Source organism: Asterias amurensis, chromosome 2 (genome assembly GCF_032118995.1).
Source record: "Asterias amurensis chromosome 2, ASM3211899v1".
In the NCBI taxonomy this organism is placed as follows: domain Eukaryota; kingdom Metazoa; phylum Echinodermata; class Asteroidea; order Forcipulatida; family Asteriidae; genus Asterias; species Asterias amurensis.
Window position 1 is genome coordinate 30,351,382 of NC_092649.1, and position 25,611 is coordinate 30,376,992.

Sequence of the window (25,611 nt, forward strand, 5' to 3'; positions counted from 1 at the left end):
ACCGTACGCGTAACACATTAAAGACAAAAGGTTCAAACACCTCAAGACATTTGTGAGCATTGAAGTATCTAGTTGATTTGGCTTTGAAAAAACATGGCGTTGATTATACAATAATTAACAATAATTATGAACAAAATATTAGAATGCGTTAACATACGTTTTGCAAATTATACTTCAAAATGAATACTTGTCAAAAGTGTACAGGTATATCTCCCAAAATCATCAACCATTTTAAAACTCAAACACGCCAACACTCGGTTGTTCCAGTTTGTACCGGAAAATGTGGCCTACTTAATCAATCTTCCGCCTGAAAAAAAACACCATTTCCTATATAAAAACCAGGAAACAATGAGATCGCAGTTTACAGAAAAGAGCTGTTATAAACAAAATGCTTGTTCTGTAAAACATCGTAAATCATGATTTTGTTAATGAGTTAAGTCTGCACAAAAAATCCATCGCAAAGTACACTGTTCGTGTTTTTGTACTGTCTATTTCGAGTAATGTGTTTTTGTCCAGTTACACGTCATTTTCTAGTTTCAATTCGGCGCATTCCGAGTTTCACGCCCACAATGTTTCCGACTCTCTAATTGTAGCTTTTCTCAAATAAAGAGTATTTTAAAGTAAAATTTACGACCGACTCCCAAGGCACGGTCTAAAACCTAGACACATTTCTATTTTGCGACGCAGTCGATAAAGCACCGATATGAATTTAGTGGTAGTTGCCTAGCGAGGCAATACGCAATGCCAAGTGAGCTATACAGTCGAACAATTCTAAACAATTACCAGGAATAAGTGGAAACTGCCTTGGACAAGGATGGATTTCATTGTGTTTGTATAAACACTTCCAATACGTCCTTATTCGTATTACAGAAAGCCTAAATCATCTACCTTTTCGGTGTTAGTGCACACCCGATGAGACCTTTATCTTACTGCGTCATGATAGTAATAATCCCCGTATACACAATGGCAATTACAATTTGAACTCTCAAGTTGTAAAAAGGCGCCAGACTATTTCCCCCTTCTAGCCTCGGTTTGGTTTCATTGGTTTGAACGGAAGAACAAACACGAGGACTGCTCCATGTCTGATACAAGGCATTGGTAAACACCGCCCGCAACTTGCACCCTTAATAATCTTGCCTATTTGTGTTTCTTTTTACAATGTCTAAAGTTGTAATGTAGTTTGGGGAAAAATACAAATAAAAAGTAACAAAGTTTAGGAAAATCATGCTCCTTAATGCAAGAAGACGAGAACAGAAGAACTTGTGAGAAAATAACACAAATCTATTTGTGCAAATATTATTTGCATTAGCCCTTGCGCAAAACTGTGTATAGTCAAACTTATACATTTAACAAATTCAAGTACAATACCAACAAATCATGCTTTTGCATGATTTCGAAAGAAATTTGTTATATTTTTGCAAATAAATCACATACGGCCTTTAAATAAAGTTTGTTATGACATAAAATATGGTATACAGTACAGTAATATTGGTGCTTGTTTTAGTCATGAACAATATAAGAGACAGCAATTATGCTTGATTGTTTAATCTATTAAAGTATTCAAATAAACATTTAGTTTTCACTCTGTGTAATAAACACATTGTTACGGGTGATACCACTACTAGAAATACAACAATAAACCACAAGGCAAACTGACCAGGTCAAATGTTAATGATTTAGGGTTGACACAAAAAGAATACCTGTGACATCTCCCACCCAAACTTAATGTTTCTAAGCAACAAGAATCTAATGAGGAGATATATTAAGAAAATACAGTCTATCTTGCATTGGGGGAGTGGCTTCGTGATCTTATGCAACAGGTTCAAGTCATAACAATTTGACATTAAAACAAACAAAAATGCTCTTCCCCTAAATTGCTTTTTTGATCCTTTAAGAATTTCTGTACCTAATAGTAGTTCTGATTTGTTGAAGACGAACAAGTATGCTATCTACCATGTAAATCAGCAGGCTTGACTCTTGTGAAAGTAAGAGAAATGTGTAGTACAAGGGCTGACCAACATCTACACAAATTTGTTGTAACGTTTCCAAACAGTGTTAGGAGCAAAAACTCAAACTCTGAACTCGGATTAAAGTAGGGACAGCATTATGCTTGTTCAATCACTTCTACTCAAATATTAAAACACTTTTAAGCAAAATTATTTTGGGGAACACTTTGCTAAGATTATGTGAACTGGTCATAAGTTTTGTTCATCGGAATTGAACTTGAGGTTTAACTTGCTAACTAATAACACAGGCACACTTACAGGCACTGGACACTAATGGTAATTACTCAAAACAATTGTTAGAATAACAACTTAGTTGGTAATGAGCAATGGAGACCTATTGATAGTATAAAACATTGTGAGAATCGGCTCCCTCTGAAGTAACATAGTTTTTGTGAAAGAGGTAATTTATCAATAAATTAATAAAAGACTTCAGCTGAAGTCTTATATTATGCATCTGAAGCACACAAAGTTGTGCAAAAAAAGGTTTTTTCTTCTTTCATTATTCTCTTGCAACTTTGATGACCAATTGAGCCACAGTTTTTCCAAGTTTGTTATTTTATGCAATATATGTTTGAATGAACCAAATGAGAATTTGACAATTACCACATGTGTCCACATGCCTTTAACAAGAATATTTTGTATTTGAAAGGGACAATATAATATTTGTTTAATACTGTAACTGCCGCCTATATACAGCAACCACAACAGTGAATGGTAATACACACATTCTTAATCAACAAACTTGGATGAGCATGCATGTACATAGCATTTACACAGTGTCATCTCCCACCGGTGATGGTTGTATACTATTGCTAATTTTTTGAACGTTTCTCTTACGTTTATCAGTTCATCCCTTTTTGCATATGTTACAGGTCAGTGGCCACAGCCAATCGCCTGCTGGCATCTTACGAATTTTGTTTAGGGTGCGGCAAGACCATCTGGGTGCCGGTTTTGCTCAGTCATTTCTGTTCCTGATTTCGTTTGAGTAAGTTCGCCGTATTTTCTGTAGTCATTTCCAGTTAGTTTTCATTGCCGATTTCGTATGTAGTATATTTCTTCATTGTTTAATATTCAATGTCACTTATTGCAATTTTATAAATGTATTGGTTAATGTAAATTAGTTCCTTTCTATTTCGATGATTCGGACCATTTGGAGTTATTTTCTGGTTCATCCAAAAGCTGTTCTGTATTCATTACGAATCTAACATATTTTGGTACGCAAAGGTTTTACGGTGCCACTGGCAAAGTTGTTTTATGTTTCAAGTCCTGTTTTGGACCCAACATATTTGTTTCTTAAATAACCTTTATTATCCTGTGTGTATTTCCCTACAGTTTTTGTTATATCAGTATGCCGCCCTTAACCCCAGAAACCTCTGTACACCACCGTTACGTCTCGATGTGACGATTGAAGTGATTTTCCCCGGTAACAATTTGTAAGTGTTAATTTAGTATGGTCTAAAATTGTTACAGTACATCGTTATTTGTCGAACTGGGGCAAAGTAGATTTGTTCAAGCCTTTAATAATTGCATTCTTTAATTCTGGAGACCTCCGATTGGTGAGGTTATTTTCTTTTAATCTTTTTGGAACTATTAACTGTTCATTTACTTATTATATTTCTGGCAACCTTCGATTGAATTTTCTTTAATTTTCGGAAACCTCTGATTGCTTGTTTTATTAAAATACCCTTCTTGTATGTTTGATTTTATTAATGAGTTAATTATGTATTTATATATTAATTTTCTATTTCATTATTTGTTATTCTAGTTCACCTGCTCCTCGCTGAGTTATAAAATAAACTACAGGGTCGATTAACACAATTTGTCAATCGACTGTTCATTGTTGCATGAACATGGTGACACACATTACCATTGTTATGTAAAACAATCCATTGTTCACAGGATAAGAATGCTCCTGTCCAATGTACTTTTAGAAAACACTACATAAATGCTCCGCACAAACCCCTTCAATCCTTAAATCGGTGGGAGAAGTAATTACAGGTGGAAAAAGACAAACCTATAACAGAAACAATTATTTTAACTGGTGTCAGTGGATAATCTGCGTAGCCCAATAACTTACACAACTAATAATTTTAATGGGCAAGACATGACAACAATTCCTAAAATGTGGTTGGGGAACTTGATGCAGAGCAGTCATTATTTGCAACTTGTAATCAGGGAGATTTTGGCCAAAGTCGAGCGAGCGATTTAACCCAGGATGTATTGCAAGCCTAGGTAACTAGTGGCTCATGCACAATTGACTAATGCTTGATAAAATGGTCGCTACTAAAACTTGCCCCTAGTTTAAAATAATCAATAACATTATATGTAAAAATTACATTTAAAATAAAAGGGAAAATTTTCAGTACAAACCGAAGGCGTGTAGTGTTAATCTTAACTAATGAGTCTATTTCACCCAATCTTTGTAACTATTTTGCACAATTTATCAAGAACATTTGTTGTTTTTATTATGTTTTTACTAAAGTAAATTGTACACTCAACCTTCAGTTGGGTGAAGTGTAGATTCGTAAAAATAATCAACACTTTCATCAATAGAGTGACGTCTGGTATTAACACAAAAAAAACTGGTTACCTCGAACTGATAAGAATGTGCATAGACTTATGGTTTCTATGGGCCAACAATCTTATGTTCTGTTACAATGCTAGGGTTGGGGATAGGGTTGGAGCTATAGGATTAGAGCTAGGGTTAGGGTTAAAGACACTGGACACTATTTGTAATTGTCAAAGATATTGGTGTATATCAACATATGCATAAAATAACATGTTTTTTCAACATCTCAAAAAACGCTACAAAATTTTCACAGGTTAGTTTAATGGCATCAAACAGTGGGTTCCATTTACCAAATGATCGAGGGCTTACTAATTGTTAATACTATCATTTCGTGTGTGTATGTGTTTTGGTGGGATGTGCGCATTGATCGGATTGGCAGTACAACCAGCTCCCATCATGTATCATTATATCCTGAATCAGCATTTGTACATTCTCGTCAGCCCATCCCAGTAGTCTTGGTTGAGACCGGATGGACTAAGTAAACAATATTAACATTTTTATAAAGCAAGTGAATAAACAAGGAAATAGTGTACACTGAACCTGTTCATCGCTTGTGGTGTACCAAACAAAATCCACATTTACTTAAAGACAGTGGACACTATTGGTAATTGTCAAAGACTAGCCTAACAGTTGGTGCATCTCAACATATGCATAAAATAACAAACCTGTGAAAATTTGAGCTCAATCGGTCATCGAACTTGCGAGATTATAATGCAAGAAAAAACACCCTTGTCACACGAAGTTGTGTGCTTTCAGATGCTTGATTTCGAGACCTCAAATTCTAAACTTGAGGTCTCAAAATCAAGTTCGTGGAAAATTACATCTTTCTCGAAAACTATGTCACTTCAGAGGGAGCCGTTTCTCACAATGTTTTATACCATCAACCTCTCCCCATTACTCATCACCAAGTAAAGTTTTATGCCAATAATTATTTTGAGTAATTACCAATAGTGTCCACTGCCTTTAAAGGGATGGTATAGTTTGGTAATAACTCCTACAATAAATGCCAATGAAATATTTGGAATGGAAGTCTACAGCAGCTTTCAATAATACAAAGCATTTTTAGAAACATTTTACTTTGAAGCACTGTGGTTATGTAATAAGATATCAGTGTGTAAGCTCGAAGTTACCGCAGAAATGTTTCTCAAATTGTGCATTCCTATGAGGGATGGACATTAATTATTCACTCTGGATTTTCAGTGACATCTCAAAAACGTCACCATTTGCAATGACATTTTCTCAGGTTAGTTTGATTGTATACATCTACATTGTATTAAAACAATCAAACGATTCCAAGAACCAAATGTATACTTTGCCTTTGTCTAACTGTACAAACTTAAACAATCCGGAGTTTGTTCCCCAACTTAGCTTGCCCCGCCATTTCTTTGTTGCGCTATCAATAACACATAAATCGTACTGGTTCAAAGTGATAGGCACTTAAAATAATGCACTCAAAATATGCAGCATTTGTTTTAGCTTTGCTAGCCCCGCTAGGTCTGGCAACAGAGTTTAAGCTTTGCAAGCCTCGCTAGGTCCAGCAACAGAGTTTAAGCTTTGCAAGCCTCGCTAGGTCCAGCAACAGAGTTTAAGCTTTGCTAGCCCCCCTAGGTCTGGCAACATAGTTAGATCTTTGCTAGCCCCGCTAGATCTCGCAACAGAGTTTAAGCTTTGCTAGCGTCGCTAGGTTGCTTTGAATCTTTAAAGAGAGAGCCAGCGCTCAAATTTATGAAGGTAATACAATATTAAAATCCCTGTTTCAAAACAATATCTTTGATTTATAATGTTAGTATTTATATATTGATGACGATGGTGACGATATGTACATGTAGGAAAAATATCTGCCACTTTCTATTTTAAGAAGGTGGGAAGTCTGTAAATTACTGCTTAGCAAATCTCATTGCTAAGCAACAGTTGAGTAGGGCACCATGCACTTGCAACGTTTCAAACATTGTGAAATGTTGTCTGGTAACCTGTTCCTGCTAAGCCAGATTCTTCTGTGCTTAGCAAGTTTATGTTCTTATGGGTGTCAGGAAATTGGACCAATTTCCCGTAAGGTGTTTACAGTCTTGTCATGATGGACAAGAAATCCTGTAATCAGGAAGGTATTTCATTTTCATTTCATTTGATTTATTGATTCTGGTTGTGAAACCAAGAACTCTCAGAAAAGTAAACTTAATTACTGCACCCCATGGACAGAAGACAAGGAGGGCAGTTTCAGTTTTAGTTGTGGGAGAAAAACCCTACCATCCATGATTTCACCAAACTCTTCCTTACTTAGAATTAATCTTAGAACTTAACAATAGACATGTAAGGATGCATTGAACCCATCCTAAGTTAGGACGACCTACTCGTCCTTATGCGAAATAGGATTAACCTTGAGTTTCTTAAAAACGACTGCTGGAGAATTATTTGAGGGAAAACCCCTGCAATCAGTTAGGGACCGAAAACCCAATCCACTCAGTGACCCGGTGGGATTCAAACAATGGTCCCAGACGTTGAAGGCGAGGTATGGGTTAACCATGATTTCTAACCAACCATTACAGACAAGCTCACTCTAGCTGATGTCCGAGTCTCTGAGAGTGCACTTAGGATGTGGAAGGATCCTCCTCGGCTGATAGAAGTCTTGTCTCTCCATGCTTCAAGGTAAAGAAATCCTCATCAGTCAGTTCTGCCTTATCTAACGCTATCTTGAGATCTTCCTTTGGGGCCAGGTAGTGCTAATTAGAAAAGTAATGACAAACAGAATGGAAACTATAAATAGCTCATCAGCGACAGATGTAAGGAAGGTAAAATATCAACAAATGCAGTGTCATTTTCTCAGTAGATCACCAACAATTAAATCTATCATTTAATATAGCATATCGTAGGCATAGAGTTATATATAAGAACTAGAGGGCGCGCTAACCTGTATAGGCGGACCGATATGCGCGCATGTAGGTTGAAAAAACAACATCGCATACTGTGTATTTATATAAACACACTGACGAGCAGGCCGACTTCATAATCACCGCACGTACAATGTTACTGCAAAATGGCTCGCGTGTCTCCTTACAGTCCCGTTGCGTTTGTGCACGCAGCATCACCAGTGCGCCATCTAGTTCTTATCTATAACTCTATAAACGTGGGGGAGTGGTTAAGGGGACCAGACTAAAGCGCTGGGGTCTCTAATCTGCCAAATGTGGGTTTGAGTTCCCGTCATGACACTTGACACTTGAGCATAAATCACTTTTAAAACCATTATTGCTTTGTCTTTTTGGAAATATTAGGCCTGAGCTTACTAACAGACTGTGCAAATTAAAGGGAGAAATAAAAGCTTCCTTTGAAATTCTATGATACATAACTCCTGATAATATAAAAACTCATTAATATAAACTATGATTAAATAATGTTTTAAAAAGTATTTTGTAAACTGTTCATAACTTCAAAACCACACCAGCTCTTTTTCAGAGCCAACACTCCTAAAAAAAAGATATTGAACATGTTACTTTTTATTTATAGTATTTTGCTATTGACTGAACATGTCACTTACCTCTTTGCCTAATTCAAACGTCCCCCAGTGTATTCCAAGTGATTGCTTGGCTTGTATGTCCAGATGAATCTGAACGGCTTCAGTTGGATCCACATGCTGTGGACTTAGAAACCACCTGAGCATAAAAAACAACATCAACAATTAAAAAAACAGTTCTTAAATTGCGCATCAGAGGAAAGTCTCAATGCACAACAATGAAGGTCATTCAACAAACAGGTGTATTGTTAGGAGTGGTGTAATAAGTAGCAATGTTGAACAGCAATCTTGAGTTAGATATAGTAGGCCTAAGATATAGATAGATATAATAGATATAGATAGTATTATCGTCCACATTTATAACAGAAAAAATGGAAGATTAATTTGAACTGGCAAATGGATAAAAAACTAACAATATATATTTCTACAATATGTAGGAAAATAGTACAACCAACAGTGAAATACTAGCATTAATTACGCATTTGATTGTTTTTTGATGGATTAATTTTCATAATTTTAATTTTTTTTTACTGGAATTGTGTTAAATTTGTATGCACTCTCGAACAGGCTGGTCCTGGAGAGAGCGCAACTTAAGTTCAATAAATTATTATTATTATTAATATACAACAATACAATTGACATACAGGTTAGTACAATCAACATCAAAATACCACATAAAAAAAACCTTAGCATACAAAATACAGGATACACAATCAATCAATCAGAAGAATTTATATAGCACCCAAATCAACAAAAATGTTCAAAGGAGCTCAAGAAAGTTACATGGAATTAATATACAATGCACAAGTTAACATCTAAGCAGTTTCTGGAAAATGTTAATATGAGATGATAAAAAGAATCAAGCAAATACAAAGTACAGGAGATGGGGTATGACTAGTGAGCTGAGTGGGCAAGTGGAGGCAAACAAGTACAAATAAGTGCCCCTCTGAGCAATAGAATGGAGTGTGATGGTTGTACACTTGTAAGTTACAAATGCAATTTATGTACTAATTGTTGAAATGGAATCAATTTATCAATATGTAGAATCAATTTATCAATATGTGGTAATGAAAGAAGACAACAATACAAAAACATAGTAACAATGGGTCGAGGGGGGGGGGTGTCCTGAGATGGACTGGCCCTCTGTGGTAGGAGCACCCAAAATGCAGTCACGATTACATATAACCATTGAGAATGGTTGTCAACATGAAACAAAGTGTACCTTAAAATAGTCAAGTGGAAGTCAATTAGGAGAACAATCAATTAATGCACAGTAAGATGACAAATTTTGGAAATCACAAAATAATATCATAAATTGGGGTTGAACAAAGAAAATTTGACACAAGCTACATGTAGGTTTGATTTTATATAGGTGCATAAGCAGAAAAGTATTGCTTAAAAAGTTTCTGCTAAGCAAACATTAGTAGAATATTAGAAACATTGTACATGAGAAATGTCACTTTGGCTGGTAACCATATTCTGGTTAGCATTATTTTAATAATAACATTAATAATAATTTAGGGCGCTATTCATCCTTACTCGCAGCTAAGAGCTAAATTGTGAAGGACGCGGCTACAACATGTTCAAGAAGCTGGCATGCAAGGGCGCCTTTGGCTGCCAGCCACATCAACCCATTATGACCACGGAGCACCGCCAGAGATCACAAGTGTTTGATTTTCCCGCTGGATTTTCCCTCATGGCACAGCAGAGAATCAGTGCACAACTCAACTCACATATGGCCCTGGCCTTATATCGAACCAGGGTCACCTTGATGAGAGCATGCGCTTTACGCACAAGCCAACCATGCCCCCCCCCTTTATGCCCCTCCCCTTTTTGGTGCTTAAGCAGCTCTATGAAACTGGGCCCTGGATTTAAACCCACACCCTCTTGACTAATGTGCTCTTAAAGGAACATGTTGCCTTGGATCGGTCAAGTCGGTCTTTGAAAAGCGTTTGTAACCGTTTGTAATAAAATGCATATGGGTAGAAAGATGTTGTAAAAGTAGAATACAATGATCCACACAAACATGCCTCCAAATTGCAGTTTTCCTTTTACCTCGTAAACTAACACGGTTGGCCATTTATTGGAGTCAAATTTTTTACTCCCATCAATGGCCGACCATGTTAGTTCGCAAGCAACAGGAAAATCACGCAATTTAGAGGCAAATTTGTGTGGATCATTGTATTCTACTTTTAATACATCTTTCTAATCATATGCATTTTATATCAAACGGTTACAAACGCTTTTTATAGACCAACTCGACCGATTCAAGGCAACGTGTTCCTTTAAACACCTACGTACCTTGGTATGTAAGCCCCAATGGGTATAGCAGCTACATCAAATGGTCCGTAGCGTTGACCAATCTCCTTAAACCCCTTGCAGTACCCTGTGTCTCCTGCAAAGAAGAAACTATGGTTGGGTCCGATGATAGACCAACTTCCCCACAGACTCTTGTGCTTATCAAATGCCGTCCTCTGTGACCAATGTTGGCTGGGTGTGAAGGCAAACGTCACATCACTGTGGTCGGGGATGCAATTCTCCTGCCACCAATCAAGCTCAATTACATTCTCCACACCGGTTTGAGTGAACCAGTCCGCTAGACCCAAGGGTACAAACCATCTCAAGTGGCTCCCAAATCGGTTATTCAAAGCCACGACTGTTGGCAAGTCCAGATGGTCATAATGAGAATGGCTAATGACCACAGCATGGATCTTAGGCAGCTGGTTGACTGTACAGGGTGGCGGGCGGAAGCGGTAGTAACCAACTAAAGATGCAGGTCCGCAGTAGTCACTAAAGATTGGATCAGTGAGGATGGTGATTCCATCCATCTGAACCATAACGCTAGCATGACCAATCCATGTTACGTTGACACCTGAGGGAGGAGCAGCATGGATCTTGTGAGGGTCAGGGGTCAACACTGGTAGCAGTTCATCAAGAACCTGTTGGAAGTGGAGAAGAAAAATAAAAATGTGTAAGTGTTATGATTTGCTTTAAGCTGCCTAATGAAAAATCCCTAATCAAAGATGGCAACTGCCACAAACCTATACTGGTGTGAATAAACACGACTGAGGGCGCTATAGCGGTATCGTAATAATAAGGTTACTCATAAGTCAAATCAGCTTTTCTTGTTTTGTTTTTTCCAAACAGATATACAAAAAGGAAACAGATGGCTGCTTACATGCAGCAATTGGATACATCAGCAAAATGGATTCACAAAGGAAGCTAGGATTTTATGAACTCATAAGTACTGATCCTCAAACTACCCAAAGCAAAAGGTACACTTACGCTTTGTTAAAGTGAGTTTTAAATGTAAGGGAATACATTTAAGTAGTGACTCTACCACTCAAAAAAGTCTGCATCTTAACAACTCGTCACCTTTCCAAACAATTTTATTTAAACATAAAGTTTCCTCTTTTGCTTTGTAGCTCAATTAGAGTACTTGAGTATGGCCTACATGTTGAATTCAGTCAATTTAGTTTACAGTAGGACATCACTTTCAAAAAAAGATCTTGTCGCCATATTTTTACCAACGTAGGCAAACTTTTGCAAAATCAGCTCATGATTAATTTGCAAATTAGCTCTCGTACTTTGAAAATGATGACTTTGAACCGTTAAGCATACACGCCCTGTACCATGATTCACCTCCCAGTATCCCTGTCCCTGGACCTACAGAGTTATTCCTTATTTATCTTTCAACTCGCCCAATATCCAACAGAAAAACAAATCCAATTAGCTGTGCAGGCACACAATAAACCCACTGACTGCCCCCCTCCGCACCTTCAAAACAACGACGTCCCTTCTTTAAAACTGACAGACATTTAAAACAATGACGGACCTCCAATGAGGGGTCAATTAATTCCCTTTAAAGTTGACGAACCTTCAAAACAACGATGAACTTCCCCTTTAAAATTTATGAACTTCCGAAGCAATGACGTCCCTTCCCTTTAAAGTTTATGAACCTCAAAACAAAATGACATCCCTTCCCTTTCAAGTTGATGGACTTTCAAAACAATGACAGATTCCCTTTGCTCATGCTTTTTTTGTTGTACAAACAGTAGAAGAAGAACAAACATTGCAACCACATAATATTTTGCACAAAAATGCCCATGAAGATGTGACAGCAGGCCCATCAAAATGACTCAGACCAATGAAAGATCAGCAAAAAGCTAGCCGACTTGAAGGCAAGCTGAGTAACTTAAGGATTATCAAGGGTTTTTACAATCTTAGTGAATAGCATAAGGCATGGTGATGCCGTGACACACTATGGATGTCAAGATAGATTACTCATTATCATTACCTTAAAGACACTGGACACTGTTGGTAATTGTCAAAGACCAGTCTTCTCACTTGGTGTATCTCAACATATATGCACAAAATAACAAACCTGTGAAAATTTGAGTCGATTGGTCGTCGAAGAAAAAAACACCCTTGTCATACGAAATTGTGTGCTTTCGGATGCTTGATTTCAAGACCTCAACTTCTAAACCGGTCTCAAAATCAAATTCATTGGAAAATTACCTCTCTCTCAAAAACTACGTCACTTCAGAGGGAGCTGTTTCTCACAATGTTTTATACCATCAACCTCTCCCCATTACTCGTTACAGAGTGAGGTTTTATGCTGATCATTATTTTGAGTAATTACCAATAGTGTCCACTGCCTTTAAATACTGTATAGTGGAACTGATTGAGGAATATATGAGGATTGTGCCTTTGATGATACAAGAATTGAATTTGGCTCACAGTCAGGTTTGTTATTTTATGCTTATGTTGGGATACACCAAGTGAGAAGACTGGTCTTTGACAATTACCAAACGTGTACAGTGTCTTTAAAACCCTGAGCCTGAGGCAATGCCATGGTTAATCAAGTTATAGCAGGGCTCCAATTTTAGACTGGATTGCTAGCCTGAGGCCAGTAGTCTTGGTGTCAGACCAGTAAACTTTATGTATGACTGTAGACTAGTTTGGCGATCACGTGTTTTCTAACTATTAATTAAAAAAATATACCTCACTGTGCAATTATATCTTCCCAAAAAACAAAATGTTTAAATGTTGTAAACTACCGTTCAGTTGATTGATGGATTGAATTGTTGTTGATACATAAAGACAAAACGGGTTTTCTCTTACATGCCATTACAAATGATGCAAAGAATTTGGTTTTCCTCATTTTCATTCTGGACTCATAAATATATATTTGGTCAAGTAAACTTTTTGAGCTACAAGGCCTGAGGTCTTGAGGATTTTCTCCAAACTTTTAGCCAGACAGTTAGCAACAGAGATTAGCAATACACACACACGTATGGGGTGCATTCTTCTACCAAACAATGCAAAAGTTTGCCAACATACGCACATTTTCAAATGAAATAGCTTAAAATAAATTATTTTTTCCTAGAGCAGCTGACTCGACTTTGTTCAAGACACATGAAGTTATTTCTCATGTTTTCAACCTGGCCTTGTGCAAAAAGATTGAGCCCATTATCTTTTTTCAGCAGTAAGCCTCCAGAGTCCCCAGACCCCCCCCCCCAAAATTTAAGTCGAGCAACCCCTGCTGCAGTATTGTGCCAAACATACTTACACTTTTGGATGGGATGGTACCCTGTTTCCTCATACAGGCCCACCGTATCACATTCGCCAACTTTGGATCGTTCCACGTTTCCCATGGATTGACAAAGCGCCCATTCACCATCTTAGAAGGAGTAACATCTTCTAGCTTTCTCGGATCCAAAGTGCCAAAGCGTATCTTATCATCCTGTAGGACCTTTTGTCTGCTGGTATTTATATCAAAGGGTGACATACAAGTGCTGTACCGAGCTGTATTAACGGTGGACTCTGGTTTAACCTCACTCCCAGGGATGACTGCAGGTTCAGTAGCCCCTGGGGGTGTTTGGTCATCCTCCTTCTCAGTTCTATATTTACTTATGGTGGTGTAGCCATCTTCAATGTAGCCAAGGGCATCAAATCCCTGGTTACTCTGGTTTGTGTTGCCACTAGCAACCAGTTCAGTCTTCTTCATTATCACTGTGTCCGCAGACGGTTTAGGTTGCCTGCGACGGACAGCCATGTAATTCGGGACTGGCTTGGGGGTATCTGTCGACTCTGCGTTCAAATCTTGCTCAAATACTGGACATCCTCCGCTTGCAATGCTACTTCTGAAAGACGGAGGGCGACCAACAACAGCAGGAGGTTCCATATGAGGCTCAGGTATCTCAGCATATGGATCCATGGTATTCAAGGAATCACCTTGCTGCGGATTATCTCTAATCCGTTTCTCAACCAGTAGATCTAGATCAGGTTCTGATCCTTTATTTGAATCCTCCGTTCCAGTAGTGGGTAGTCCTGCATGAACTGTTGACACTCTACTGTCACTGTCAAAATCGATAGAGCCTGAAATACTATCCCCTAGACCAGAGACTGCTGTGTTCTCTAAGGTTTCCAGCATGCTCAATGGGTCAGCAATTGAAGGGTCCATCGCACCTTCCATGGGAACTACTGGTACTGTTTCTTCTATCTCATGATCAGGGCGGTACACCAAGTAGCTTTCCATCGCACCTTCCATGGGAACTACTGGTACTGTTTCTTCAATCTCATGATCAGGGCAATACACCAAGTAGCTTTCAAGCATAGAGTCCTGGAAGCTGCTTCCACCTAAAGATCCCAAACCTTCAAGGTTATCCAAAGGAGCTGGTTCATCATGAATGTCATCCATGACTGAGAGTTGCGTTTACTTTATCCACTGAGGAAATAAACAAACACAAAATCACTTGTTAAAATTATTGTTTGGTGGGCAAGACACAATTTGTGACAAACCCAAAATATCCGTCCACCGACAATTCACAGGACAGAGGACTTGACCTAGTTCTGCAGTTTCTTCCTCGGGAGAAACTCCTTGTCCTGACTTTAGGAGTATGTATACGAACAAGCACATCAGAATCTTTTAAGACTTGGCCAATAATTTTCCGGAGATGGAGCGAGGAAGTTACCAATCACGGCTACAATCTCAACTGACATTCTGCTATTTATAGAAAAGTCTTCTGGTACCATCACCAAGTTCAGAATGTATTTCACACAAGTAGAAATTTGACATAAGGGCACAAAAGGTCATCCATATTTACCTTTGACGATATTTTTTCTGTACTTAAGTCATGGTAGTGACTACTAGCCATGTGTTTTGAAACAAGTGATGCCAGTTTGCCCATCTGATTCAGTTAACTTTGCGATACTCTACAAGGGTGAAGCCTTTTTACTTTAAAGAGGAAGGTCATAAGTGCAATCCTGTAGGATCTCTCAACCGTCTACAATGCTGTCTGCCTCACAGGAATAGAACTTTATACTATTGGTGCCCAGTGGTACGCAGGGATATGACAATGGCTAGACATTAACCCAGCCACTGAATATGCATGAAGCATACAAGTACGTGTAGCTGGCGTTAATTGATTGTAAATCCCGAGGCGCATTAACACGAGGTGAATCATTTTCCTGGCTGCATGCACATGATTTTGACGGTTTTTCATGAAGGCTGTTGTGTATCGGGTTCAGTGACTAGTTTGTTAGATAAGGATTTGTTAGATATACAGCTGTGACTGGATAGGTATGATAACAAATGTGATTAATAGGTTCTTTCACTGCAGTAACATTCCTTTTAAAAGCATGTTTATTTTGTGCAATGTATTTATATATTTTGTATTTGTAAACTAATGCCAGCTGACATGCTACATTTTCTTCAACTTTTCGAATATCTACATGCAATCTGCTTAGCATTTTTTATTTAACATGTTTAGTATTTAACTAATTGTTTTGGATATTTTGACACAGGGCATTTGGGATATTTAGTCACCGAAAAATCTCAGGTATTAAAAGTGAAGTTTTGAAGACAGATGTCATTGTCAGGCAACAATTTTGTATAAACAAAGAGTTTTAACAAAGGACGATTAACTCTGGGGTTGTTCATTATTTGAAAGTTCTATTTAATAGTCAAGTTTTGTTTAAAGGCAGTGGACACTAAATTGGTAACTACTCAAAAATTATAAAACCTTACTTGGTAACAAGTAATGGGGAGCTCTTGATAGTATAAAACATAGTGAGAAATGGCTCCCTCTGAAGTAATGTATATTTCGAGAAAGAAGTAAATTTCCACGAATTTGATTTTGAAATCTTAGGTTAAGAATTTGGGGTCATGAAATCACGCATCTGAAAGCACACAACTTCATGTGACAAGGGTGTTTTTTTCTTTCATTATTATCTCGTAACTTTGACGACCAATTGAGCACAAATTTTCACAGGTTTGTTATTTTGTACACATGTTGAGATACACAAATTGAGAAGACTGGTCTTTGACAATAGACCCTTCCCATGAAATATGTAAATTGCACATAGCGCGTGCGCACTGACATTTTGGTTGGCAAAATGAGGGAACATCACGCTGTTTTGTACACGGCTAATGGGTGCGTGACGCAGACGCGATTGCGCGTCTGCTTAGTGCACAACTCTATGGCGTTTGCCAACCAACAGGGTCTGTACGCATGCGTGAATGTGATTAACATATTTCATGGGAAGGGTCCATTATCAATAGTGTCCAATGTCTTTAAAGGAACATTGCAGAATTGCTTTTTACTAGAAAACAGTTGCTGGCAGTGTAACCTGTAGATAAAATGAATCAGTCCTTATTTTAACTTACAAAAAGTACCTTTTTAGAAAAACTTAATTGAACAGTCTTGTTAGCATTTAACTCAAACTCAGGCTGTGGATTTTGGCATGCACTGTTAACCCCATGGTATGTTCCTTTTGTTGGAACCAGCCTTTGTTGCACACACACAGTACTTGTTGTTGTACCATTAGTTACTTTGTTCATATGGTGGAATGTTTCTTTCAACCTTTAACTAGGATTTCACTAGGCTTAAAGGCCTATTATTAGCTGGAAAGATAGCCACTGCATTGAAGGTATTGACATTTTGATGAGTGACGTTGAATGACTGTAGACGGGCAACTGAAGCTAGGGTACCGAGTCCAGAGAGAAGCTCATAGAAGACGGGGAACATTAGAAGGGCCAGAGTGCTAAGAGACTAGAGGGACAGAGTGTCCGCAACCTAGCTGACAGTGACGGCCAAGAACCAGTATTGTTTTAGTTTTTTCTTATCAATTGATTTGTTAATTTTAACTAAGGTGGAAGATACACAAAAACTGATAATACCCATACAGTAGTAATTTATAGCTGAAAGACAGCCACTGAATTGACTTTTAATTGCGAGATGATAAAAGTGTTTGTATTATAAAATTGAATGTGAAAGTTACACCTCAGTTACAAAAGAAATGGAGTACTCGGGAAAACCATGACTTCATAATGAAGCTGCTTGAATTCAAACAACGAACATTGTATAACTTATAATTTATTTAATTTTATTTTGATTTTAAATACCTGTGAATAATGTTGAATATTAAATAAACCTTGCACATGTACAGTTTGAAGTGAAGAAGACAACTAAAGGACTCTGGTTTTGGGACTTACTTTTGTTTGTTTTGAACTTGGTTCTAACAATGGGGGCTTGTCCAAGAACTAAAATTGAAAAAGAAAACTAAATTGAGTGAAATAAACTTTCTCAAGTTATAGGTCCTTTTTTCCCGGAATCCTTGATAAGTATTTTGTTGTGGTAAACCTAACACTATTTGTTTGTGTAGTTGTGTTTGTACAGGTTCATGTGAACGCTACAGCAACGCTACAGCAACTAACACATTAAATGGGCATGGTAAGTGGCTATTGAATGTGAGAATGGAGAATAGAGAGTTAAAGCAATAGGAGAGGCATGTAACAGAGACGCCCAGAATTACTGGAATTTGTGAAAGATGAGCTTGAGCTTAGGCGCCATGAAATAAGAAGGCAAGACCAGGAAAACCTAAACATGCAAACTGAAAACATCAAACAAGGAAATTTAAACGGTGTAAGTTTTATGTAAATCTGAGGTCTTATTAATTCTATCATGTTCCTTTAATCTATAGCTATTTAAAATTCAAATCTAAAATAGTTGAGGAAAACCACTTGAAACAGAACTAGCAATTTACAGACAGCTTTGTAATGTATGCAAGCTCCAAGTATATTATTGACACATGTTAACATTATGTATCGCCTAAACTGTACTTCCCCTAATGGTAATCTTGACTATTTATTAGAGGTTATTAAATTTAATTTAACATTTCCTTCAAGTAAAGCCTTTTCGACACATACTGGTTAGTCAATACAATCATTTTGATTAATATGAATCATTCTACATACTGCTTGGGCTGGCATAAAGGGACATTTTTATCATTGTAGTTTACATGAGAAAACCAATTGAGCATTTGTTGTGGTCTCTACAGTGACTCTGCATGTTTCAAATTGATGTATTTTTCATTTCATGACCTTATTTTACTCATTATATGAATTTGCCATGAACGACCTTATAGTGATTCAGGAGCAGTCGATTACTCGATTTATGAAAATGATTGATTGTTTTACAATGGCTATTGTCAAATAGTTTACTTACCAGCAATTTACCATTCACTCTAAGGCTGTGACGTCCTTAATGCGAGAAACATCTCCCTTAATGGATCTGCAATGCACATAGAATCAATAGATATTAACATTGCTTATCATAATGCTGGCACTTGTGTGCATTGGTATACAGTAACACCACATTGAATATTGCAAATAACAGACCAGGGGAATACCAGTGCCGTCATAATGCCCTGGTGATAAGCCTGATATAATTGTCTGGGTCAAAGAGCCATAATGCCACATGGGGCAGTAGGCCTATTATTTGTATTGTCAATATTGCACATTGTTGCGCACCTACATACGTACACTGTATGCACCTTGTCTCATTATTCTTTAATACTAGTACTCAATGTAACATATTTTTGTACACAGTGAATGTGTTCATGACTAAGTGGTTTTCTCCTGTATTTTTAGGGAACTCCAGGGCCACAGATGACATTGCCCGTTGCCCTGAATATAGTCATGGTGCCCCTTCAAAAGTTTCCCAGGATTTTTAGAATAAACCACAGGAGAGTAACTGCACATATAGGAAATTTCCTCATAATTAGCAATTACCAGCATTACTGTAGTGACACTTCGCTATTTCGCATACAGTACTTTAATCCCCTTTTTTAAGTGTGATAATTTGTGGCCCACATTTTGAACTTGTTATTCTATTGATTGGTACCTCTGCCATTACCTTCAAGCCCAGCCCAGCTGGAAAAGGCTTTGAATTTTGCAAGCCAGGCCTTGAATAAACCTGCACCCACGTCATAATTATGCCATGGTGCCGTGTGCTTTTACTTTGGTGCATTTTGCAAATGAAACATATCCTCATTGCTGTGTACCTGCAAAGATGACACTTAAGACCTGCAACGCCTTCACAATAATTCACTATAGAGTACACACTTATAATATTAATATTGATTCGTCAACTTCTTGCAATCTTTGGTCAACTCTAATAAATGGTTGTACTCGACCTTACTAGACTATGGTTTGACCTTCAAGCTTCTATGAGAAACCTCCAACTCCTATTAACTTTAGAAAGGTCAATCCTCAACTCCTGGCTATTTGAGGCTAAGCCTAAGAGGTCACAGTGCAAGAAGACCCTGGATGGATCAACTGGGTCAACCAGACAAAGTACAGAGTGACTAGATATAACCGTAGGACTAGGGAGTAGGAGGTCAGCATGACTGACCAGTGCTGTCTTAGTGGACGAGTGAGTGAGTGAGTAAGCACAGTGAGTTGAGCTGGGTCAGTTGGGACTGCTCCCAACTTGGGTTTACAGTTGGGACAGTCCAACTATGATCAGGTCTCCATGGCCCCCCAGGGTCATTGCCTTAGTGCCCTTGAAATGCTTTGACAATAGAAATTACAATTTACTCATTACAGGGTAGGCCTACCCAAGGAGAAAATGCCTTGGTACACTTGCCCTTATAAAAATGAAGAATACAGGCTTAACCAGGGATCTAGTTTCTAACTTAGAGATGTTTTCACAGCTGTAACACATCATTGCATGGGAGCTTGTATTGAAATGCGTGTTTGTGAATGTCTATTTCTGAATTTAATTCTATCGTACTGTTTTTATCTTTCGTATTTCGCCTGTATATTGTAATACTTTTCAGAGTTGTTTATTATACTTCGATGTATTTTTGTATAAATGGTAAATTTTTAGTGTAATTTTTATATAACATATTTTTAGACACGCAAAACCAAAACGAATTTCACTGTACTAATATTTGTTTTTTACAAGTGACAATAAAACATTATTCTATTCTATTCTATTCTATTCTATTCTATTGTGAAGGAGTTTACTATAACGGGATAGGGCCTAGTACTTCTATACTAGTACTCGTTGCTTGAGTTACATGTAGTGTACTACTATTCACCTCAAGTTTTTGCCCAAATGTCAAGATTAATCAGAGGACCAACCAAAGACACGTCGAAAGTTAAGCGTCCTAGACTCCTATGAGTCCTACCAATCTGTGTAGCTTTGTCCCATGCCTTGTCTCAAAATTTATGAACTTACACTATTTTATTTAGTGTAAAGGATAAGTTTACTTAGGATAACCATGGGATAACTTTCCGTATGTATTGTAGCCACCACTTGTTCTTTCATTTTTACAAAAAGGGATATCTCTTTGAGGTTAGGGTTACTACAATAATTTTACATGTACTAACTAGTAGTAGTAGTACATGCTATCCTTATTTCATTATAGAATTTAAAAAAAATGGTGGCGCCATACGGAATTCCGTTTTTTCATATAATAATAATACTAAATAGTATACTAAATACACTGTATTATGTATTAAATTAGTAATTCTATAATGCCCTATTATACAGCATGATATTATAATTAACATTTCATGACAAGGTGTCGGGTCGTCTGTATCTGTATCTGTTCGGTACTATACTGCACACAAACTCTACCAAAGAAAGTGTTTCGAGAATTATGCTGGTTGAAACACAAAGATCGCGCGGTATTCAGAGTTTACGCCCGAGGTATCCTGCGCAGATTTGAAAATCGTACAATTTGCCTTAAACAAATGACACAACGCGCGATTCTTAATATCGGTCATTATTAAAGATTGCGCCCAACCAAGTGTGTTATCCGGCGCATGCAACTGAGACTGACAACATGGACAACTTCCAAGCATTTGTTGTGAAAGATAGAAAAGCAACATACCAATGTAAATATCTACTCATGCATGCCCCCCTGTAAAGCTACAGATATGATGCTCTTTTTCAGGCCTGCCCTGATGCAGTGCATGCGGTGGTGGTGGCGGAATGAATGTTGATGATGATATATGGTCGCTGGCTGTCAAAAAAATGTTGTTACGTATTGTATACAAAATCGTCACAAGGTGGCGCTATGATAATAATAATGAAAACTTTATAAAACGCAAGAGTGCTCATGGCGATAAAATTAAACGTAAGCACAAGTTGAATGAAAATCTAGAACATGTGGTATAGACTACAGTACAAATGCAACATTTAAGAAAACATCGAAAGGTATTCACAAATATAACAAAATCAAACCGTTAATTGACTCAAATGCCTAATTTAAGAGATATGCTTTAAGTTTTTTTTTTTTTTTTTTTTTTTTTTTTTTTTTTAAAGTTGGGTTAAAGAAACGGATGATTTAACTAGTGCAAACAAGTTGCACTTAATTTGTATTGATTGGGGTGGGGGCGTCCGAGGGCACCCCTGCTGCCTCAACCAACGGACACATCCTTGTAAACAATACATTATTCAAACTGCAGACCGTCCAAACATTGGTTATATCAGAGAACAATGACAACCGTGGCGTGCAGTGGGCCTACCACAACGGAATTTAGTTTTTATGTTTTATTTAAATATAAAACACCGTCATCGGGCGGAATGTGCTCAAACCTATACAAACAACTATGTTTTACTTTATAAAAATGGACTGCTAAAATAATCGTTGTCATTAAATATAGGGCAAGAAGGCCAAATATAGTTTTTGTCATAATTTCCACAACTCCTTATTCAAGAGTTATACAATAACGGCTGAACACTGTCAACAATTGATACAAAAATCAGCCAATGCATTATCCATACACCCAGCAGGAAGTCCATGTTCGGTTGCTCTTTTGTAAACATGTGGAGTCACGGGTTACAAAACCGTTGAAAAGGGCACTATATATCAAGAAACAATCTTATAACAGTTTCAATTTTGAAAGCTGAATACTGCCGAGGAACATTACTGCATGTTCGTACCTATGGTCACATCAGTCACAATGGCCCGGTTACAATGACAAAACTAACCTTTGTTCACCACTTGTTTTCATTATATGAAACGGTTGGCTAAGCGGCGTTAGAAAATTGAAGTTTTAATTAAAAACTGTTTGAAAAATCTCCCACTATGATAAAACATTGAGAGTCCAAGTACATACCTAGTCGGCAAGACATGTTGTGACATGTAACTAGTTTACAATAATTAATAAAGTTAATGAGTGATGAGCAATGATGGTCACAACAGCTTGGGTTAATAACAACCAATGTTTGTGATTGAACTTCACGGTTTGATCCATACAAAAATAAACTCCAAAGATTCTAGGATGCATGCCCACCATACATATTGAAACATACAAACTGAGCTTCCACTCTCAAAATAAGATGCTATAAGTAAAAAAATTAAACCGTTTGACTGGAAAATTAAAATTGTAATGGCTATCTTGTTAGCGTAGGCACTGTATACGCTTTGGTACGGTATTATTTTGTCAAAGACGAGGATTCTCACTTCCCAACATACATGTACAATGTACATAGAAATGACAAACCTGTGAAAATTTTGACTCGGTCATTGAAGCTGCAAGAGAAGAAAGAAAAAAACCCCTATTGCATTAATTTGTTGTGCATGTGCTTTGCTCTTTACCAGGTAAGTTTTTAGAGTATTTACCTAGTGTCCAGTGACATTATGCAAATTAATTGTCTGTTTTTTGTTTAAAACGGCAAAAACAATGATCTTGTTATGTTGAAGTCACTTTCGTCATGCTACAATTTACCTAATTCATACACGGTATCAACGGTAGCCCTACTGGTTTCAAATTGAGCCGTTTTGACGTGTGTGAAAATGTTTACCAATATTATTGTTGTTTGTGTTTTGTGCGCCTTTTTCGGTTGAATCATCTCCCGCCTATTCCTTGATGGACATAGTCGAGAAATTCCCACAAGCATATGACGCTAAACCACTATAGCAACCATCGACCAATAAGGATGTCGAACAAAGGCAGATTTGAATGGGTTTCAGATCATAACAATAATTGACCTCGGCGATGGAGTGAATAGAAAGCAATACACGGTTGATGTGTACGCGTCCGTTAGCGTATAGCGTCCCCTCTAATACAGGGACACAATCAAAATCTAATCATAAACACAGTTGACCGTTGGATGCACTGCAGCTCGAACAACACATCGTTCTCTCTCTCTTGATTTACAAGAACCAGATTTGAATCATGCCGCGTAGAAGTACTCCCTCCAAGAAGAAGCCTGCTGCTTCTAAAGTCAAGATCGCCAAGAAGGGAGGTGTGACCAAGAAAAAGGTCGCCAAGAAACCGGCTGCTATTAAGAAGGTGACAAAGAGTGTTCCCAAGACCAAGGGAAAGAAGAAAGTCACGGCAAAGAAGTAACTGGAGTTACTTTGACAAGAAACTCATTGGCAACATGTTTCATCAATGGAGCCGTTTTTTCTTTTGGGTAATCTAAAGTGTGCTTCTTCTACAAGAGTTATGACTTACAAAGTAGTTCTACAATGTTCGCCAAACATCTTCCTAGTTTCACCCAACTCTATCAAAATCGGCCTTCGGATGAGACCTCTTCATTTGGAGACGGAAACCCAGGCTGTCACAACAAAACTAACCCTCATTATCATCACTGCGTCCACCTTCAAATGGGTCAAGAGTACGGGTCACCGATCGGTCACAATGAACCAGTACTGCAAGCAACAATACACAGCACCTTGAATTATCACGAAATGAATACCTGGCCTGGAGCCAAACATCTTCAAGAAACAAAATGGGTCATCTGCGTCATCTAGACTACCACTCGCCGCACTGGGATCTGGGATGATAGAACTTAGACTTATACACCAAGGTCTTCTTCGCTGACCAATGTTTGGGGAAATCACTGGACAAAATACGGGCTACGGCAGGTGCACTCATGGACCACTGAATGCACCTGTTCACTAATTGGAAATACTGACGTTTTTTGATGCTATGCTATACTGAAATACGTTTTAAAAATTCCAATGGTATTTATAGTATAAAAACATATCACTGGCGATTTAAAGTACATCAATGATATCATATTGGTCCCAATGGTAATCTAATGCAAAGCTAAAGTTCATAACTTGAAATTATTGTCAATAATATTATCCTATACCATCACTATATCTGAAGACACGCTTTGCACAAAGCAATAATATTGTGCTATATATTGCCTCAACCCGTAAAAATAATCCATAACCCTGACCTCATAAATCGCACTGCAAAATGTAATGTGCGTTTTGACCCTGCTGTTCCGTTTGCAAAACCAATCCAGTCATGTACCAAGCACAGCCGTATGGTTCAATAACAAAATAACTTCAACATCGTGGAAGTATAAAATAATTATGTCCTCTTTTAACGATAGCTCACTAACACAAAAGGTTCAGAACAATGTGGATAAATAGCCTAAGTATATTATTCCAACTGACTGTATTTCAAATGTGAGTTATTATTTTGACAAGTGGGTTCACAGTTGTGGTTTTGGATGTAGGCACAGATACATTTTGGACACCTATCGGACTGTCAGTGGTCGTTATATTTTGTGGTTTTATGGTTATTTCATAGAAAAATATAATATTACGAGTGTTAGATTTTTGTGCTGCTTAAAAACACGTTTGGGATTTTCAGTGTTTGTTTAATATTCTGTCGTTTAGGCACTTGAAAAAAAAGTTCGTTGCCTCATGACACATAAAGAATGATGTTTACTAACTGATGTGGATATGAAAATGAATTCGACAATTCCAGTTTTGATAATTATGAACAACATTCTTACACAATTGATTTCACAGATATTGATTTTGATGTCTGAGGGCCAAAAGCTTTAGGCCTTATACGGCATGTATATGACAACATACACTACTCTATATGTAGTGGAGAAGAATATACTATAGATAGTCTTTGTTTATGATTTGAAACCTCGGGTAGACGTTTCTGTGATAAATAATTATTTAGTTTGATTTAAGTCTGAAATCATGTTTTCTTGTTAGCTTTTGTCAAAAAAAAAAAAAAAAAAAAAGTTGCAAAGAAGGTTTACAAAGAAGAACTTGTTAATGCACCAAGAAACATGTACTTTGTAAGAAACTCACGTACGTTGTATTTTTGTTCCGACCAGCATAACCAATGTTGTAGGACGTTAAAAGCCTACCTCCATGTTAAAAGTATAAATGTTCTTTACAACACTTGAGACCAACTTATTTGTTTTTCGAATAACAGGTAAACTTCAAATTTGAAATTAAAATTA

The 25,611-nt window shown here is 37.5% G+C and overlaps 2 protein-coding genes across 3 annotated transcripts in view; one reads left to right on the forward strand and one right to left on the reverse strand.

Moving 5' to 3' along the window:
* Positions 1-3,685: 3,685 nt before the first annotated feature.
* LOC139933844 (N-acyl-phosphatidylethanolamine-hydrolyzing phospholipase D-like) lies at positions 3,686-21,425 on the reverse strand. 2 transcript variants are annotated; one of them, XM_071928071.1, is made up of 6 exons: positions 21,269-21,425; positions 18,592-18,657; positions 13,653-14,810; positions 10,382-11,019; positions 8,105-8,219; positions 3,686-7,292 (listed from the first exon to the last, which is right to left on the reverse strand). In XM_071928071.1, exons 3-6 carry the CDS (start codon positions 14,781-14,783, stop codon positions 7,161-7,163), a joined length of 2,016 nt encoding a protein of 671 aa, XP_071784172.1. In that variant the 5' UTR covers positions 14,784-14,810; positions 18,592-18,657; positions 21,269-21,425; the 3' UTR covers positions 3,686-7,160. The 2 variants fall into 2 exon arrangements, with proteins under 2 accessions (XP_071784172.1, XP_071784173.1); XM_071928072.1 differs by lacking the exons at positions 18,592-18,657; positions 21,269-21,425 and having other exon boundaries at positions 13,653-17,180.
* The window catches only part of LOC139933843 (protein MON2 homolog), a 52,065-nt gene continuing 33,602 nt past the window's right edge, over positions 7,149-25,611 (forward strand). Inside the window, exon 1 of the mRNA XM_071928069.1 lies at positions 7,149-7,218. The gene's annotated coding sequence lies outside the window, so the exon portion shown is untranslated. The remainder of the gene's footprint in view (positions 7,219-25,611) is intronic.

Coding starts and splice junctions, on each gene's coding strand:
- LOC139933844 (XM_071928071.1), bottom strand. CDS start 14,783: ATGGATGACATTCATGATGAACCAGCTCCTTTGGATAACCTTGAAGGT. Junction 8,220..10,381: donor ATTGGGGCTTACATACCAAG/GTACGTAGGTGT, acceptor TTTTATGCTCAG/GTGGTTTCTAAGTCCACAGC. Junction 7,293..8,104: donor CGTTTGAATTAGGCAAAGAG/GTAAGTGACATG, acceptor TTTTCTAATTAG/CACTACCTGGCCCCAAAGGA.